Source organism: Octopus sinensis, linkage group LG4 (assembly GCF_006345805.1).
Source record: "Octopus sinensis linkage group LG4, ASM634580v1, whole genome shotgun sequence".
NCBI classification, from domain to species: domain Eukaryota; kingdom Metazoa; phylum Mollusca; class Cephalopoda; order Octopoda; family Octopodidae; genus Octopus; species Octopus sinensis.
In genome coordinates, this window is record NC_043000.1 from 86,524,524 (window position 1) to 86,545,427 (window position 20,904).

Below are 20,904 nucleotides of genomic sequence, written 5' to 3' on the forward strand. Positions count from 1 at the left end.
TCAAGGCCCAGAACCTCTGTACATGTATCAACATTGGCTGGATGGATAGACAATGAGTTTGCAAGTAACAAAGACAGAGTGATGACTTCAAGAATTGGATATGTTAAGGATCTTGGCAGAGTGTACGGCCATACAAGACTGCAGTGTGTGGTGAAGAGTAGTGGATGTGTCATAAGCCAATGAGATGGGAGTAGTCCTTCATAGATCATCATCGTCAGCAGCAGCAGCATTTAACATTTTTGATTCATGCTGAAATGGGTTGGATGGTATTGTGTCAAACTCCAATGTCTGCTTTAGCATGGTTTGGTTTCTATGGCTGAACGACCTTCTGAATACCAACTACATTAGAATACCAACAACATCCATGCGTGGATGTGGGTTCGAATCCCATGTGTATGGGAAAGTCTACTTTTTTCTGTGGAGGACTTATCTGCCCCATTATTAGACTATTTTTCTTAGTCATTTGCATGGTGATCGCTATAAGCTATAAGCAAATAAAAAATACCGTTATTATTATTTACAGGATTGAAAACTCGACCATGCTTAACAAACCATTTGCACTGAAAGCACATAAAGTTTGTTTACAAAAACAACTATGAACTAATATAGTTCTTAAATTTGACAGAAAGGAGCAGGCTGGTTCACTGGTGTAATCAATAACACAGTCGTGTTACGAAAGGGATGTGGATTTGAGTCCCATGCATACGGGAAAGCCTACTTTTTTCTGTTAAGGGCTTATATGCTCCATTATTAGACTACTTTCCTTAGTCATTTGCACAGTGATCGCTATAAGTTTTAAGCTTATAAAAAATACTGTTATTATTCTTTACAGATATATATATCATCATCATCATCATTTAACGTCCATCTTCCATGCTGGCATGGGTTGGATGGTTTGACTGGGGACTAGCAACCCAGGAGGCTGCACCAGACTCCAGTCTGATCTAGCAATGTTTCTACAGCTTGATGCCCTTCCTAACACCAACCACTCCGAGAGTGTAGTGGGTGCTTTTTATGTGCCACCTGCATGGGAGCCAGTCAGGATGGGGAGGGGCTGGCATCGACCACATTCGGATGGTGCTTTTTACGTGCCACCGGCACAGGAGGCACTCAGGGCAGGGGGGGGGGTATCGACCATGTCTGGATCATGCTTTTTACATGCCACTGACATGGGGAGCCAGTCAGGCGGCACTGGCAATGATCCACGTATGCAGGAGCCAGTCAGGCTGCACTAGCATCGCCCACAACTACAATTTCCATTTGATTTGATTGTGATTTTGATTTTGATTTTACTTGACTCAATAGGTCTCCTCAAGCATGGCATGTCGCCTGACAATTCAGAGGTACTTTTTAAATGGGCTGGTTATGTGACACTGGTCTAGGCTACGGCTGTGATCTCACTTTACTTCCCAGGTCTTCTCAATCACAGCATATCTTTCATCATTGCCTCCTATGTCCCTGGTAATGGACCTGATTGACTTGGAGGGATTATTGTCAATCATGACCTGGATCTCACCAACAAATTTAGGAGTTCTTTTCTTATCAGAACAATCAGAGTGAGTTTTCCGAGCTGTCGTACCTTCATGATCACCATTAGACTCATCCAACTCTTTCTGAATCCTTTGCACTATCCTCAGATTGACACCCAAACACTCTGAAATGTTCGTATTGGAACTTCCAGTATGAATACTAAGCAGTACAGCATGTTTCCAAATTCCTGGCAGAATGAATTGTATCATGGTCCTGTTTTTTCCACAGATGGTGCCCAATGACCCTACTATACTGTGTGATTGACAAAATCAAAATCAAACAATGTACATGTGTGAAATTAAAAATATAAGATGGTGACAGTTTATCCATCGCACCCTGTGTATATATCATCAGTCAAGCTACCAATCATCATTACAGTTTTGGCCTATTACACTTGAGACTGTTCAAAATTGGTAGGCCCCAAATATCTAAGCTAAAGGCATTAAATTTTTGGAAGAAAGCAAGCAAATGAATATGTGTGATAACACAGACAAAAGAAAATGAGAAAATGGAGAAAGTGTTACATGATTACAAATACAAACAATAAGAACAACAACAGGTGTCTTTCAACTAATAAGGACAAGTTAAATTGAGCTGGCCTTTAAAGTGGAAGCCTTAAGGCACAAACATAGATGAAAGTCAGGAGACAGGAAAATAAGGTGTTGTGTGGATGGCAGTCAAGCTAAGAAAGAACGATCATGCTTGGCTGAACACCAATCACGTGGGAGGAACAGAGAGAGGTAGGAGGCGGAGGGATTGAAGAATTAGGAAAGGTGACTCTCACATCGTTAGATGACAGATAAGGGTTCCACAATTTTTTGCCAAACAACAGCTGCCCAGATGGTTTGTTTATAGTGATCAAATGTTTATATTGCACATAAACTCACTTCTTCCATCAAATCAACATTGGCTGCATAGATGCACAAGTGTGCCACACATCAGATGTTGGAATGGTTGCTGAGCAACATAAAACAAAGTGTTTTGCTCAAGAACAAAACACATCACCTGGTCTGGGAATCAAAACCACGATCTCATGAGTGTGCATGCAGCACCCAAATCATTAGGCCATGTACTTTCACTACAAACACACACACACACATGATGGGATTATTTCAGTCTCCATCTACTAAATCCTCTCACAAAGTTTTAGTTGGCCTGGGGTTATATTGGATGACACTTGCCCAAGATGCCCTACAATGAACTGAATCCAAGACCATATGGTAGGGAAGAAATCTTCATAATCACACAGTCATGCCTACACTTATGAGGTTATTAGAATAAGTAATACAAGTTTTAAAATATTAGTATAATCAATACATGACTAATAATATGGCAGTATAAGTAGACATGGTAAAAATGAGAAAATGGAAAAGACCTAATAAATTAGTTTAAAGTATGATGCACACCATTTATAAAGGGTACTATTAAGAATATGTTATCACATTTAGCAAGCAACAGAGAAGGTTGATATATTTGAATATATCAACCTTCTCTGTTGCTTGCTAAATGTGATAACATATTCTTAATAGTACCCTTTATAAATGGTGTGATGACATGCTGATATATCTGATAAGAATGTAATGATATGCAAAAAGGGTCTAACATGTGTGATAGCAAAATTACAAATGGTATAAGTAACCAAAATGACATTCAAAGTGAAGTATGAGGGCACAGGCAAAAAATAAACAAAAAGAAAAAAAACCAACATTATGAATATTGAAGCATGATAGCATCTTAACCAAAGAAGTGGTGAGAGAGAGAGAGAGAGGAGAGAGAGAGAGAGAGAGTGTGTGTGTGTGTGTGTGTGTGTGTGTGTGTGTGTGTGTGTGTGTGTGTGTGTGTGTGTGCATGTGCTGTGTTGTGTTTTCAGTTTGGGTAGTGGGGTGTTATCACTGCTGATAATAGCTTGGTAAGTATGCTGACATGGCGACATAGCTTGCATTGCAGTGTTAAGTGTGGGGGCATGCTAACAGGTTTTGAATATACTGGCAGCAAAAGGTACGACATACTAATAGATCCTGTAATATACAGGTAGTAAATGTGATGATGCACAGACATAATTGAAAGAGTGGTTGTAAACACAGACATGCCAACAGAAATGGTATTGCATAACATAGTGCCATAATGGTTAATATGATGACATGCCAATAACATTGATTTTTATGTAGAAATTAAATAAGAGAGACCATCAAGAAAGTTATGATGTATTTGATGCCATTTATTTACCATTTTAAAGACTGCTTCCAAAGAGAATTCAAAAAGTTCTTCGATAAATAAAAATAAAACAGTCCATGAATATCAACAAAAAAGAAATTAAAATGTCTTTAAGGAATAAATATTAATTCTGACAATAACAGTTACATAATTTTGAATGTATTATTCTTCAGATCATTGAACTACAAATAAATAAGAGATTTCATAAAAATTTAACAAATTAAAATGCAATGAAAATTTTGCTTGATCAATTAAGTTTTTTTCTTTAAAAAAATATTCTACATATACACCAATAAAGCAACTTTATGAAGAATTAATGGTGACTTTGATGTAAATCATATTTAACAGTATATGAACCAGTTTGAGATAGAAAAGAGCACAGACTCTCAGACAATACTAACTTGGACATAGTAGAATAACCTATTCTGCTAGCACTAAATGACAGACAAATCATCTTGTAGATGTAAAATAGTAGGTAAAATAGCAGAAACAATTTATAGTTCCTAGCTTGAAAAAGAAGGGTAAATACTCAATGTAATCAATAATATGGTTACCCTGCAAGCAATAAATATGTGCTTCAAGTCCTATCAGGTGGCTTATTGCTCTCATTTCTGAGTTAAACCCAATAAAATTTTCCTTCAGTTAAATGCATGGTTAAAATAATCCTTTCTCTAATAGGCACAAAACCTGAAATTTGTGGATAGGGGGCTAATCAATTACATCAACCCCATTGCTCAACTAGTACTTATTTCCTCAACACTGAAAGGATGAAAGACAAGGTCAACCTTGGCAAAATTTGAACTCAGAATGCAAAGATGTATGAAATGTTGTTAAGCATTTTGTCCAGCATGCTAATGATTCTACCAGTTTGTCAGCATGGTTAAAATAATGTTTAAATATTGTAACAGAAATTTACAATTTGTTGCTTTAAAAACAGGTTCATCTTCAATCCTCACAGAAACATTTATTATAAAAAGTCTCAACTAGGTGACTGGTTTATACATTTCTAAAGATAATAGTAATATTTATATCAGTTAAGGTAGCAAATTGGTAGAATCATAAGAGCTTTAGAAAAAAATATCCTGTGGCATTTCTTCCTGCTCTTTACCCTCTGAATTCGAATACCAGTGAGGTCAACTTTGCCTTTCATCCCTCCAGGGATGATAAAGTAAAATAACAGTCAAGCATTAGATCATACCAACTAACCATTCTCTCAAATTTCAGACCTTTTGCCTACATTATGAACAACATTTAGAATAATTGGCATTCAAAAACCCATTTTAAAAGGCAACAACAAACCAAATTTTCTCTGATTCTTTTTTTTTCTAAATAATTCACAGTGTAAGACAGGATTGCTGTACTTCTCATATAAACATCATATATTTAGAAAACTGTACAACATTTTAACCACAATAAAGAGCATGTTTTCTCACACTAGCATGGATTGAACATTAGCATACATATTTAATTTTAATAGATCAATCTTTCTTCATATCATTCACTTTGATCATAATCATAATCCATTTCCTCATGGAATAAAGTATATCTAACCAATAGAAACAAGGGTAGGCAGGTGGGGTCAGACTTTGATAAACACTGTCTATTTGAATATAGGAAATTTATCAACTACATTCCCAAAACATTTTTTTGCCATGAAAAATGGCATAAAAGATATAATATATTTAATAGCCAAAATTTTAAAATTGTATAATGATGTTGTTGAAATTAAAAGCGGACATTAACATCATAATTGCCAGAGAAGCAAAACATTAAATCTGTGATGGTGGTAGTGAGTGTGACTGATGATGGTAAAGATTATGATGATTGCATAAACATTTTATGGCAGTTAAGTTACAAGATGTACTATTGAGTAAAAATTGAATAGTGTATGAAGGAAATTTGCAGCACAAGATAAACAAATTTGATATAAAATGGTATCTCTTTAGAGATAGGGTGAAAACATAACTCCTGGATTCAATCTACAATAAGACAATTTCTTCTGCTTCATTTTATCTGGTTAGAAAATAAGTAATCTGTCTATCTGAATAAAGTTCATTCGTGATGGAAACAGCCAACTCATGTCAAAATAAGCGCAGAGTTTTATTTATTGTGATTAAACTAAATCTGGCCAAAAGAATCATCATTTCAAAGATGAGATGATAATAATGATGATGATGATGATAATGATGGTGGTGGTGGTGGTGATGATGATATGATGATGATGGTAGTGATAGTTGTAGAAATGGAAGTAATGATGTCAGCAATAATGAAGATAATGTTTAGCCTAAGGTAAACTCTGATCAAATATATCTCTAAACAAAAGGTAATCCAGCTATGAGCTTTTCTATCACATTTTTAAGATAGTGTCTCTCAAGTCACATTACCCAATGTGCCCTGTCATTTTTTACTCTTTATTTTTTAACTCTTTTTTTTTTTTGTTAAATTAGTGGTGAGTGATTTAAGGAAGATTTAGGTGCTACTTTTAGCAAGTGAAGTAATCACAAATGAAAGATCCCTTGTTAGCTGTTGACAATGACGATGATGTGGAGGAGGAGGGGATGGGAAGAAGAGGAGGAGGGAGAGAGAGCAGGGGAGAAATGAAGGTGGTGATGGTGGTGGTAGAGGAAGAGGCAGAGGAGGAAGGTTGGATTCTAGTGGAGTAACATCTTTGATATGGAACTATGTTCAGAATGGAATGTGAACTGCGCCATTAAACTCACCAAAGAAATTCGCAATAGAAATTCTGAAATCACAATTCAGTCTACCATTTTCAACTCAAAGACTGCAAATTGCCATAGATAAATAGGATGTTGGACAGAATTCTTTGTGATAGTTTTTCTAACTTCCAGCATTCTGAGTTCAAATTCTGCTCAAGTCAACTTTGTCTTTCATTCCTTTGATAGAAGGGGAATAAATAAAGTCTCAGTCATATTAAAGTATCAGTCTTTCCCTCTCTTTCTCTCCTCTCCCTATCACTTGCTCTCATTCTCTTTCTTTTGCTCTCTATCTTCTGTCTCCTCTCTTTCTCTTTTCTCTCTCTCTCTCTCTCTCTTACTTTTTGTCTTTTGCTCTCTGTCCTACTCACTTCCTCTTTTTCCTCTTTATCTCTCCTCTCTCCCCTCCTCTCTCTCCCTTTTCCCTATTCCCACCCCCGCTCTCACTGTGTCAGCTATGTGTAAAGGCCATGAATGGAACATTCACAATAGTGACTGCCTATACTTTTGTCACTATTTTAGGGACACACGAAAAAAAGAAAGAACTTCAACTCAAATTGCAACCTTTGACATCTATAAGAACAGTGACCATATCAATAACAACACCACTGTGAGGATAGTGATGGTGATGATGATGATTATAATGATGACAATGATGATGATGACAATAATGATGATTACAAGGATGAAAAATGTCAGTGATGATGATAACAATGCATCATTTTAAAATATATCTCAGTCAACAATGAAAAGGACACCAAACATCTTAAAACTAAAATCTAATAATAATGCTACCAAAATCAAATTAAGATATTTTTTTAAAATCCTATTGCAAAGTATTGGCCTTTAGCAAACAAGCAAGTGTTATCTATATAGTTATTAAAAACAAAAATAAATTGTTGACCTGAATAGAAGAATGCTGGACTAAATGTTCTATTGTTACTAATACTTCCGTCTATCTTTCCACAATAAGTACCTGGCTGAATTTACTATATCCTTTCTCCAAAAAGGCATGGTCTTGTCTTGACCATCTTTATTTATTTAAAAGTAAGCAGAAATTTGTGCTTCCAATGACATCCTGTATATAGCTTTAAAACTTTTTCACTTCACACAAACTATGTTAGCTATGATTTGTATATTTTTAAGTGTGCACTGTCACAATCACTACCACCACCCTCCTCTGTGTCTACCTCTCCCAGTTGTCATTGTAACTGGCAGTACTGCTGACTGTGCTGTCATCATTTATATGTTTTTCAATACTTACAAGGTATGTATGAAGTAACTTCAGCTAAAGCTCAGCTCTAGTTTTTTTAGAATGAAGCAGCTTAAACAAATGCCCTCTGAGATATAACACAAACCTATTGCCAGTACCTATTACAAATAACTATTGCAGGTAACTACTGCAGGTAATTATTGCAGGTAACTATTACCAGTAATTATTGCAGGTAAAAATTGTGGGTAACTATTGCATGTAAGTATTATAGGTAGCTAATGCAGATAGCTATTACAGGTAACTGTTATTTGTAACTAGTGCAGATAACTATTTCAGGTAACAGTTGCATATAACTATTACAGGTAGCTATTGCAGATAACTATTACAAGTAATTATTATAGGTAACTATTGTAGGCAACTATTTCTGATAGCTATTGCTGGTAATAAGTGTGGATAAGAATTGCAGGTAATAACTGCTGGTAAGTATTGAGAGTAGCTATTGCATTAAAAAATCCTCATACTTTTTGCAACAGCAAGTGAACTGAAGCAAGGATAGTGAAGTGTTTTTTCCCAAAGAAACAAAAAGACACTAAATACTTTATCCATTTGGCCATCTTATTTCAGAACTAATTACAGTCTATCTGGGTAATAATGGATGTATATCTACTTGGATTATGTTGTATTCTACATGAAGAACAAGCTTCTACTTTCCATGGTTTGACTGACTTTGCGTGACTGGCAAAAACAAGTTTATGATTGAGTAATTAGCAGTAGGAAGAGAATTCAGCTAAAAACACCTGCTCCCATAAAGATCAATCTCACCTATGTAAACATTTGTTAATGGTGTAAAATTGTTACATAAATTATAACAAGGTCTAGAAATCTCTATTTCGTTTAAATTTCTTCAACATCTATTTATCAATTTGTCATAATAGTATCAACATGAAGTCATTTACTTTTTATATTTATCTTTCCTCTTTCACTTGTATCAATCATTAGACTGCAGCCATCCAGAGTACTCTCTTGAAGAATTTTAGTCAAACAAGTCAACCTCTGTACTTCTTTTTTTAAAGCCTGGTATTAATTTTATCAGTTTCTTTTAGTGAACGACTAGGTTATTGGGATGTAAACACACCAATACTAATTGTCAAGTAGGGGTGGAGGATAAACACAGCAGACACAAAGACATACACACATGCATATATATATATACATACATATATGTATGTATGTATGTATGTATGTATGTATGTATGTATGTATGTATGTATGTATGTATGTATGTATGTATGTATGTATGTATGTATGTATGTGTGTGTGTGTGTGTGTGTGTGTGTGTGTGTGTGTGTGTGTGTGTGTGTGTGTGTGTGTGTGTGTGTGTGTGTGTGTGTGTGTGTGTGTGTGTGTGTGTGTGTGTGTGTGTGTGTGTGTGTGTGTATGTGTGTGTGTGTGTCTGTGTGTGTGTGTGTGTATTTAAAGCTTTGGTCTGCCCAAAGTGACATGCAGTAGAACTGAACCCAGACCCATGTGGATGGGAAGCAAACTTCTTACTGCACAGCCACATCTGCAGTTTATTGAAATAAATGTTCCAAGACTAGAAACTGTAAATTGTTAATAGTAACAGATCTCCATCATTCAATTATTTGATCAACCTAACTTCTTGCTCCTTACTTAATATGTAAGTGACTGGGCATTTCACAGACATGTGCATCCTTAACATAATTATCAAGCGGAATCAGTATGACACAGTGTGTGACAAAGCCTGTACTTTTGGAATTACAAATACAATCCAACCTGACGAGTTTCTCTGAAGTTTCTGCCAACCAAATTTCACTGATAAGGTATAGGTTGACTTGAGGCAGTAGATAATAAAATTTGTCTAAGATACCATGCAGTGGGATTGAACCCAGAATCATGCAATTATGAAGCAAATGTCCCATTTATCCATATTGCATTGCTAAATATTCATCAACAAACTGTTAGAGCTAAGGAGGAAAACCTAAATGTGGTCACTTGACTCAATAGAAAAAGTACCTAAACCTCCCTACTGTCTTAAAAAGAGGAAGGAAACATCGGATAATGCAATCATGGATACACAGTCTGTAACAGAAAAAAATGAATTGGTCATGGGTGGAATGTCTTTGATGCTTAGTCTTCTTAATCAGGCTCATCTCAGACTAAACAGCTCAAGAAATGTGTAAGTTTTTGACTTGCTGGATTTTACAATATTTATAATGTCAGTGTCTGTATCATTATAATAAACATCGTGAGAAACTTAATTAGATAAATTGTATGTAAATCTTATTGTTCTACACAAATACATACATAAATAAGCTGAACTTAAAATGAAATGGTAGAACATATAAAAATATGACTTGACAATCAGACTAAACCTCCCAAGCTGTCTGAACTATTTCATTGTCATATTACTAATGAAATACACTACCTTCATTTTAATAAATTTTTAAAATCAAAGATTTTGTCATTATTAAGCCAGTGTTTGAAATATAAATTAACATGAACATTTTGTTGAAGGTTTAAATTTGGGTCACTTTAAAAAGTCTCAGGTGGACTGATATCAAAAGAGTTTAAAAAAGGAAGGACACATTAATAAGGTGATATTTGTGCAAAACTCATTGCTCTACACACTCTCACATAATTATGCTGGACCTAAATATAGGAGATGAACATATAAAAATATGACTTGAGGCAGGATATTTAATTCAGATTATGAATATATATTGTTACATTAGTATTCAAGTTAAAGGAAATAACTCTTTAATCACCATTAAAAGTGAGATAGATTTGGGAAAATAAGTTCTACTTACTTCGTAGGTATTTTTCCGCATCTTAAATATATGCTTTACTTTATCCATTATTTCAGAATAATTGCTACAGAAAACTAAACAACTGAGCTGACCAAAATTCTATATACTGCAAAAGAAATAATATATAAAAATTGGGTTAAAAAAACGGAAAATATCTATGCAAAATAAGAGGAAGGATAAGGCAACATGAAAATGAAAACATAAAAAAAGAGTTTATGAATAATATCTTCATATAACATAGCCATTTCAATTGAGTGGAGTAAACTGATGTTCATACTCAATTAATCTTTCAATGAAAAGTGATTTCTGCATTATAAATAAACCTTTTGTATAGTTGTATGTCAGTCTAGAATAGAATGATTAATGTTAATATATCATTATAAAACAGTGCTTCTTAAAGTAAGAGATGGAAAATATTTATAAGGGTACTAGAGACAAGGGAGTGATAGGTGAAGTGATAGATGTATCTCTTAATTGCCCTAATTTTCGAAAATATTTTCAAGATCAAAAAATATTTTCAATTACATAGTGGTTTAGTAGTTAGGGTGTTGCAGTCATGATCATAAGATTATGGTTTTGATCTCTGGACTTGGTGATGCATTGTGCTCTTGAGCAAAACACTTCATTTCATGTCGTTTTACTCCACTCAGCTGGCAAAAATGAGTAATCTTGCAATGGATTTGTGTGAATTTCAGGAGGAAATGCCACAGAATCTAGGAAACCAGCCTTATATTAGGTTGTTTCACGTGAAATGTCATATTTGAAAGGTAACAATATAATGTTTCAGAAATGTTAGAGAACTGATTTATTTAATCAAAGTATGATCCATGTTCATTTATGACATTTGCCCAATGTTTCTCTGTCATATATTCCATCTTTAAAAAAATTCATCTTTTACTGTGATAAACTGTCCGAACGCTTCAATTATCTCTTCTCTATTTAAGAAAGCTTTATTGCTTATGAAAAGCTCAAAATGCTTAAATAAGTGATGATCAGTAGGAGAGATATCAGGGGAATAGGGAGGATGTTGCAAAATCTCATAATTCAGGCTTTGCAACTTTTGGACCGTAGCTTGAGGAGTGTGAGGACATGCATTGTCATGGAACAAAATTGGGCCATCTCTATTCACTAGTTTGAGTTGCTTCTTTTTCAATTTTTCATTCATACAATCAATTTCCTGACAATACAATGTTGCTGTTACCGTTTTCCCTTGTTGCAAAAATGAATAATGAATAACTCCCTTTGCAGACCACCATACAGTGACCACTAACTTTTTAGGGTGCAATGGTAGATTTGAGTAGTGTTTAGGTGACTATCCTGCATCTAATCACTGTCTTGTTTTCCTGCTGTTGTCAAAGAGTATCCATTTCTCATCACAAGTAATGATTTGATGCAAAAATGGTCTTTTTCCAGTTGAGAAAGCAACAAGGAGCACTCTTCGAGGCATGTTTTTTTGAATCTCATTCAGTTGATGTGGAACAAACCTATTTGTTGTCTTGACTTTTCCAATTTTTTACAGGTGTCCAAAAACAGTTGTGTGAGATGTTTGGAGTTCTGATGAAAGTTTTCAAACCTTTGTTCTCAGATTTTGTTCAACCAAAGGATTTAATTAATCATGCTAAGTAACTGATTTTGGCCTACCCCTTGGTTTATTTTCAAGGCTATCATCTCTTGAATGAGAGCTTTGGAACCATCTCTGAACAGTTCTGATGTCAACATAACCATTACCAAAGGCCCGCTAGAAATTCCATAGAGCTTCTGTGGCAGAGTGACCCAGTTTGTACTCATATGGGAAAATCACTCAACATAGTTTGGTTGCTATCATTTTCATAAGGTCTGTGGGTATGAATATTGTATACCAATATCATTGGGAAAGAAAAAGGGTCAAGATTAAATGCAAGGTATACATAATTGAGTTTTTAAAAGACTGAAATAACAAGCATTTAAAAATGCGACATTTCATGTGAAACAACCTAAAATAACTATAGATCAGGAAGGCCTTCCAAAGTTTCTTTATATAATAAAGAAACTTTTGAAGCTTCAAATGTATTTCACATTTTACAGACAAGAAAGTAAATTTCAAACATAGTATGTGTGCATGTGTGTGTTTGTATATGCTTGTGAGTGTATGTATATATATATATAGGTGGAGATAAACTTACTTGGGAATGGATGCATCGCGTTCAATTAAATAAATAAATAAAATATATATATACATGTATATATGGGTACAGGATGTCACCAACGGTGCAAATAACATACACACGAGAGATAGATACAAGACATGGACAGTAATTACAGGACAAAAACAAGTAAAATATGTAAACAATGAGAAAAAATGGAAAACAGGACAAGTTAACACAGGAAAAGGACACTTCATCAGTTATCGGCTGTCTATCTACTCCTCATTTCAAGCATTCAAATGACAATATGAGTCTTCAAAGACAGTAGCTCCCATAAATTCTAAAATAAAATTTAGGATTTATGGAGGGTCAAAGTTGGGAACAAAAAATTGACTGGAGACATACAAAGAAAACAGACATGGAGGGTCGTTAGAGCGGAATGAAAGGAGAATAGTGAATACTGGGAGAATAGTGAATGCTTTGAGAAGAGAGAAGATAGAAGAGAGGGGGGAAAAAACGTCCTAGTTGTTTAGACGTCTGAGCAGGAAAAGAAAGATGGTTGCATGAGGAAAAGAAGGATGGATGATGGTCACATGTGAACAATGAGAGAGAGAGAGAGAGAAAAGGAAAGAGGGGAGAGAGAGAGAGACAGATAGAAAAGGGTGAAGTGTGAAGGGGAATTAGAGAAGGATGGAGGAAGAAGGAAGTAAAGATGAGAGGAAGAAAATAGTACAGAGTAGAGAGTTTCATAAAAAATGGGTGAAGTGAACTTACTTGGGAATGGATGCGATGCATCCAATTAAATAAATAATTTAATATAATATTATATATATATATATATATATATATATACATGCATATATGGGTACAGCATGTCACCAACGGTAAAAATAAAGTACATACAAGAGATAGATACAAGATGTGGATATATATATATATATATATATATATTTACATAGTTAACAGAAGTTACAAAGTAACACCTAGATCATAAATTTTGTGTATACCACTTATCAAACTTCCAAAAAATCTTAGAGTTCACTTTTATTAGATTGATTTATAAATATAATTATCTATGGAAAAATGTGAAAAAAAATTTTAATTGGAGGGTCATGAGAATAATACATATTTTTTCAAATAGTCTGTTCATTAAGTAGTCCAATAAATTAATAAAAAAAAATAAAAGGGAAGTAGAAAGTATGCACACATATACACAAACATTTTGATACATATGCACATACATGCATACCTCTACATAACACACACACACACACATATATTTCTTTATAGCTGTAGGTGTAGTTGTGTGGTAAGAAGTTTGCTTCCCAACCCATGGTTTTAGGTTCAGTTCTGCTGTGTGGCACTTTGGGCAAGAGTTTTCTGCCATAGCTGTGGGCCAACCAAAGCCTTGTGAGTGGATTTGGTAGATAAAAACTGAAAGAAGCCCATTGTATGTGTGTGTGTGTGTATGTGTGTGTATATATATATATATATATATATGTAATATATACACACATGCATACATATATGTGTGGTGTGTGGAGGGATGTGTGAGTGCATGTATGTTTGTGTCTCCCTTTCCTAATGTAATTGAATGTCACTATTATATAAGCAGTGTCATTCATTTGCATTAGTCTGTGAGAACATGTCTGGCTGTGAGGAAATATTATCTTGTTTGGTAACAGGTGTGTGTTGGTGACAGGAAGGGCCTTCAGACATAGAAAATCTGCCTCAAATATATTCTATTTGACCCGTAGAAGCAAAGAAAAGTAGACATTAAATGATGATATATATTTATATATATACATGCATGCGAGTGTGTGTAGGTATACATATAAATGAAGATCAAATTTTTCGGATTATCCTAAATTTTCCAACACCAGATATACTGTTATGGTTTCATCTATTCTTACAACATTCAGTTAGTGAATGTGATCATGTGGATTTCATTTACTAGCAGGTATGTAGTAATGTGTAATTTGGACACTTAGTTTACAAAAAGTTCTAATTTGTAAAATTCTATCAGAAGACATCTTCCAACTGAGCTAAGTTTGAAAATGGAAATTACAGTAATTTTAGCAGATGAGCATTTTCTAACTAGAGAGTTTTAGACTCTATGAGTGAAGAGAAGTGCTGTTGTTGTATTTGTGAATAAGTGGCACATACAAACTTGTTTTGCTTGGCAAGCAGTTCATATCACTTACTGTGTTCCATTATGAACTATTTTAAGACACAAAGTGTCCCACATGTTGTTGAGCTTTCTAATATAGAAGTCAGTCATTTTTTTAAGCCATACATTTGCTATTTTTATATTGTAAGCCAATAAAGAACCAATTACATGCCTAACAATATCTGAACCAACTGACAATAAAATTCATTATAGAAATAGATAATTTCTTTGCCATTATGTAAGTATAATAGATGTATACTTTTCTTAGCATTTTACTAGAATGAAATAATTTTCAATACTAATAAAACTATTATTTTTCACTCTGCCTACTCAGTTCCTGCATATTAAGAGTGGGTATTTTTTGGACACTGCTTTAAGGCTTTCAAAAATTAGAAATGTAGTTTGGCTTTTGACATGTTCATCTTCAAAACTCTTCAAATCAAGCTCACTCCTCCATAGTAAAATCTTTTCTGCAATTCTTGGAGAGACTGACTTGCAATGAAAAACAAAATTCCTATGGATCTGAAGCCTTTTCACTCTTCTTGTACAAACCCACCCAAGAATACCCTGGTTCTATGACAAAAACTCACTGCTTTAAAATTGTCTAAATTATAACCTTCCATCAAAATTTCATGCTAATTTATGTTCAAAACACCAGCTGAATAATGACACAGTTATTTTAGTAAATTTTTCATTATTTTAGAAACAGTGTATTTCAATAGAATATAGTAACAAAAGGGTTAATGTGCAATAGCTGAGAACAGTTCTGTCATCTACTAAAATTTTCCCCTCATTTTACTGCTACTGAATGTAGCACTATTTCTTCAGATTTTTTAAACACAGTCCTTTGCAGGATAATCTTTTGTCTTCCCTTTTTTTATTTGTTTCAGTAATTAGATGCACCCATACCGTGATGGGTTTAGTTAAAAAGATTGACCCCAGTGCTTAATTTTTAAGTGTGTTACTTATTCTATCAGTCTCTTTTTGCTGAATCACTAAGTTACAGGGACATAAGGAAACCAACAGTGGTTACCCAGTGGTGGTGGGGACAAAGACAAAGACACAAAGAAATAAGAAACGTTAGCATGCCGGGCAAAATGCTTAGCAGTATTTCATCTGCCGCTACGTTCTGAGTTCAAATTCTGCCGAGGTCGACTGCTTTTCATCCTTTCGGGGGTGATTAAATAAGTACCAGTTATGCACTGGGGTCGATATAATCGACTTAATGCGGTTGTCTGTCCTTGTTTATCCTCTGTGTTTAGCCCCTTGTGGGTAGTAAAGAAATAGGTATTTCATCTGTCTTTACGTTCTCACACACACACACACATATGTATGTATATTATGTATGTATGTATATATATCATTCAACCACAGTAATGGTTGAATATATTCTTAAATTTACCATTTCGTCAATCACAGCAGCTTCCAAGCTTCACCAGTAATTTAGTTCTCAACTAAATTGCAAACTGTTAATAGTTTTAAAGAGGACACCTCCTCAGCTACACCTTGGCATAAATAGTTTGAGATTTGGTTCATGAGAAAAAATGTTACATCAAAATATCTGCGACCTCAAGGGAGCAGTAAAGCAGATATTCAGCTTCAATTAACATAAATTTTTTAATTCTAAATTAAAAGTACACTTTTCTTAGGCTTAAATGATAGAAAAATACATGAGGAATTTGGAATCATTAGTTACATCGAACAAAAATTAGTAGAAAAAAAGTTATCAGGTGAAATGTTACGAAATTTAATGCCAGTTAGTAAGGAAGTAAGGGAGTAATGCTTAAGCAATAAGAATAAGGAATATATTTCTAAAATGAATGCTTACATTCTAAGTCTGTGAGCTGGCAGAAACGTTAGCATGCTGGGTGAAATGCTTACTGGGATCTTGTTATGAGTTCAAATTTTGTCAAGGTTGACTTGGACGTACAGATTATTTGATTAATTTTTTTTTTAACTAAACACTTTCAAACTTCTGATATTGGTAGAATATGTCACATAGAATGGGGTTTATTCTTAATGTTTTGGACAAAATTTTGTATTTTAGAAGTTATTTCGTCAGAAGTTACAGAGTGACAATGGACAAATTCGTGGTTGATAAGTGCCAATACACGAAACTCCCAGCTTTTGACTTACTCTCTAACTTCTGCCGATGATATATACATATTACATATATGTGTAAAAAACTCTCATCACACAATCGCACCAATGAAAGTGTCTCTACCTGGTCACTCAACACATTAAAAATAGCAGCCAAAGTATACCCCTACCTAAATCACATGCCCATTGTATGTAATGTTCTAGATTATCCCTAAAAAGATGGTTTGCTAAAGGCTGGAATGTCTTTGATGATACGTTTGCAGTATCAGGTGTATTTGCGGCTAAATAACAACAGCATTATGGTCAATTTCTATATTAACACCCACATGATTTTCACTAAGAAAGAAAAAAACAAAAAATTTTATTTTTTGCATGGAATCAAGTACCCACCTCCATATCGGAATCATTGGAAATTATTGTTTTCATTGAATGAATTCCTGTGACCACCTAATATTGCAAAATTAGGTTACTTAAGGCGAGCCAGATAACTGATGGTTTTAGGGTGTTGCTGTTTGTAAATTGAAATATTATCTTTCAGTATTTTATAAGGTAAAATCTTAAATTATTAATTGACACATTATTTATTATCTTATAACAGCAATGCCTGGAAAAACCATGGATTACATGGGAAAATACAAGTATGAAAAGTAATATTCTTAAGATAATAAACCCGGAAAAGTACAGGACAAGTCATTACACCTGGAAAAGTATAGGAGAAGCTATTACTTCTAGTAAAGTAAGAAATAAGAAAATATATATATATGACAAGTTTCTTTCAGTTTCCTTCAACTAAATCTACTCACAAGGCTTTGGTTGGCCTGGGGTTATAGTAGAAGACACTTGTACAAAGTGCCACGCAGTAAGACTATACCTGAAACTGTGTGGTTGGGAAGCATGTTTCCTACCACACAGCCACACAAAAGGACTTATACCATATTTTTCAGCATTGCAGATGCACCTTCTTTGTAAAAATCATAAAAAAGTACCCTGAAAATTACCATGCATCTTCTGCAATGCTGTTTGAGAAATGCAGAGTAGTTAAAGGGAAGAGCAGCAAACCACCAGGCAGGAAGCCACTGTTTGGTGATTTTGCTGAATGACAGACATGAACACACAACTGATTTGCCTGCCAATTTTGTCTGACAACAGGCATTTAGCATGTGCCTGCTGGGCAGTGCTTGATCACGTGTACAGGACTTTGGTGAGTACAAAAAATTTTTTATGTAAAATTACATTTTCAAAATCAGAGTGTTTCTTCCACAATGCAGTGCAATCATACTACAAAATACAGTAATCATTCATGCAAACCTAACTTTCCTGATTTCCACCATTTAATAAAATATGGTAGCCAGTTATAAGCTGACTCTTTGTTAACAAATGCAAAACAGAATGATTGATTCTTTCATTAAATATTTATTTTACACCTGATTCACCAAAATTCTTAAATTTTTTGAACCATTTACTGATACAAAACTAAATTGCAATACAGTCATCTAAAATATAACCTTTTCAACATAATTGCTAAAACTTATTCAACCACCTTTATTTCAAGGTACACTATTATAAGTTTACTGCCTGCTTTGCATCTAACTCCACACTACAGGTATATCTCCTTCAAAACTACCTTTCTACTCCACTCATTTGGACTAACCATCAATGCACTCAGATATCCCAAGTGAGAATGTAATTCTAGTTACTTCAAAATAATAAGTATACCACCCTTGACAATTCTCATTCTATTTCCCTTAAATGATACATCTCAATGCTTAACTTTATCCTCATCAAATGCTTCAATCGCTCTCTCTCTCTCTTTCTCTCTCACCCAAAATAGTGTATATCATGATCTTGCCTCCTAGAAAAATTTTTAGCAGTTACCAACTTGTAACAAATCATATGATGTATCATCAGCATTAACCTAGTATCAGAAGGCCAACAAAAACCATCAATATAATCCCTTCCTTCATATTAATCCAATAATAAAAGGAAAACAAGGGCCTATATTGGAACATCACTGAGATATCATCTCCATACCAGCAAACTAACAATACAGAGAACATTTTTACATATTACACAGCCTGCAAATCCTCTCACTTTCCAAACTGCTGCAAAGTCTTCTAGTCCCTTACTAACAGTGTCTCCACCAAACTCTCTAACTTGTCATACGAAAACAAAATTTTTTTTTAAATGTGCCCTTTTAAAGCCTAGCCAGGCTCATGGGCCTGGTTTCCTGGTTTCTATGGTGTATGTGTTCCCTAGCTGGACAGGATCCCAGTCCATCGCAGCGTTACTCATTTTTACCAGCTGAGTGGACTGGAGCAACATGAAATGAAGTGTTTTGCTCAAGAACACAACGCATCGCCCAGTCCAGGAATCGAAACCACAATCTTACGATCATGATGCTGACACCCTAACCACTAAGCCATTTGCCTCCACATCATACGAAAATAACATTCACAATTATGAAGCCATCACGTTTTCTATGTGTTTCATTTCCAGCTCCATACTCCTACTACCCAACCCCAAAAAACACAGCAAAATTATTCCCAAGTTCTTTTTCTTGACCTTTTTCACCAAGCACGTGGAGGAACCAAAAGTGAAAACTTTTTCATTTGCTCCAACCTACCATGATGACCAGTCTCAGAACACTTCAATCATCCTAAAAGATTAAACCCCAGAAGTAGTTCCTATTCTTGCCAAATGCTTCAATTTTCCTCTATCATCATATTCCATTCTTTCTAAGAACCACTCCTTGCACCCTGCCATGCCCAGCCAATTATTGATATATTTCCTTTATTTCAATAGTGGAGACAGTAGTAAATAGATACCTCCTTCATTGCCATGCATCATTGTCTCTTCTCACTGACCACCAATATAGGTTTCTACAGAGCCAAAGTTATGTCATGTATCAATGGTTTTTCACCATAAAGAACTTTGGTAAAAGCAATACTGGAATCATTATTACTAAACTGATCAAACAATTGACTTTAACAGATTGAGTGAAAGAAAAAACTTCTTTGGAATTGTGAAAAGTGAATAATGCTGTTAATACATCACTTGCACTGTTACTACCAAAAAATACACTCCAGTGTTTCTACACACACAAAAGTGTTATAGCTCTCTCACCCTACTAGCTATTGATCTATCAGTCTCACTATCAAAGGTAAAGAAATGGTTAACAATTGCCACTTTATCAATTTGAACTTCTTGCTCTCCTTAATAGTAAAAAATTTTGTTTCCATAAAGCCAGTAAGAAACTTCTATATGGTTGTTCAATTTACTAGAAATATCAGCCTAATCTCTCCCTTTCTCTCTCTCTCTCATAACACATCTCATCATCATAATTATAATTATGCAACATATAAGATTATATAGTACTACCAAAAATGGAGTGGTCACTGCTTGCTTTTTATTCATAGACCTTCTGAATCAAGGCTGGTCTGAGCTAAACAACACCACCAACAAATAGCTCACATATGAAGCCTCACCACCAAAACTAATGGTTTAATCTCTTTAAAAAATTTCCATGAAAACTATATTCTTGTACTAAATATCAACAAAATCTTTTTCACTATCTATAATAAGATACCTTAGTTATGTTGCTTTCACTTAAGCCCCAACCATCTCTCATGACCTGAATCAGAAATTTTCTGTCACTGCAGAGTACTGACCAGATACTTTTTGATTCATACTCTATCAGCTCATATACCTGTTATCAGTAGTGCACTAATAAAAGGAAAATAAATGAGTGAGTAAGGGAAAAAAAGGAACAGTTTTGGCTTGCTATACATCATACTTTGACATTACAAATTTTAAAACATTCAAAAGAAATTGAATTGCAAAGAAAAAAAAATTAACAATTTCATAAAAGAAAATATTTACAGCAGATAAAGTGCAATAAACAGCAGCCAAAGGCAACTATTGTGTGTTGTTAGTAACAGAGTAATTGTTTCAAAGAACTGCCAAAACATAAATACAAAGCAGGAAAATAATTTAGAAATAATGATCATGATAA

General features: G+C 34.4%; 1 protein-coding gene across 5 annotated transcripts in view; it reads right to left on the reverse strand.

The window, feature by feature from the left end:
• LOC115210688 (thyroid receptor-interacting protein 11-like) overlaps positions 1-20,904 on the reverse strand; it is a 680,082-nt gene that overhangs the window by 622,649 nt on the left and 36,529 nt on the right. For all 5 annotated transcript variants that reach the window (XM_029779369.2, XM_036502228.1, XM_036502227.1 and 2 more), the window contains one exon: positions 10,500-10,605. In XM_029779369.2, the coding sequence (XP_029635229.1) occupies positions 10,500-10,547 (48 nt within the window). In that variant the 5' untranslated portion in view covers positions 10,548-10,605. The remainder of the gene's footprint in view (positions 1-10,499; positions 10,606-20,904) is intronic.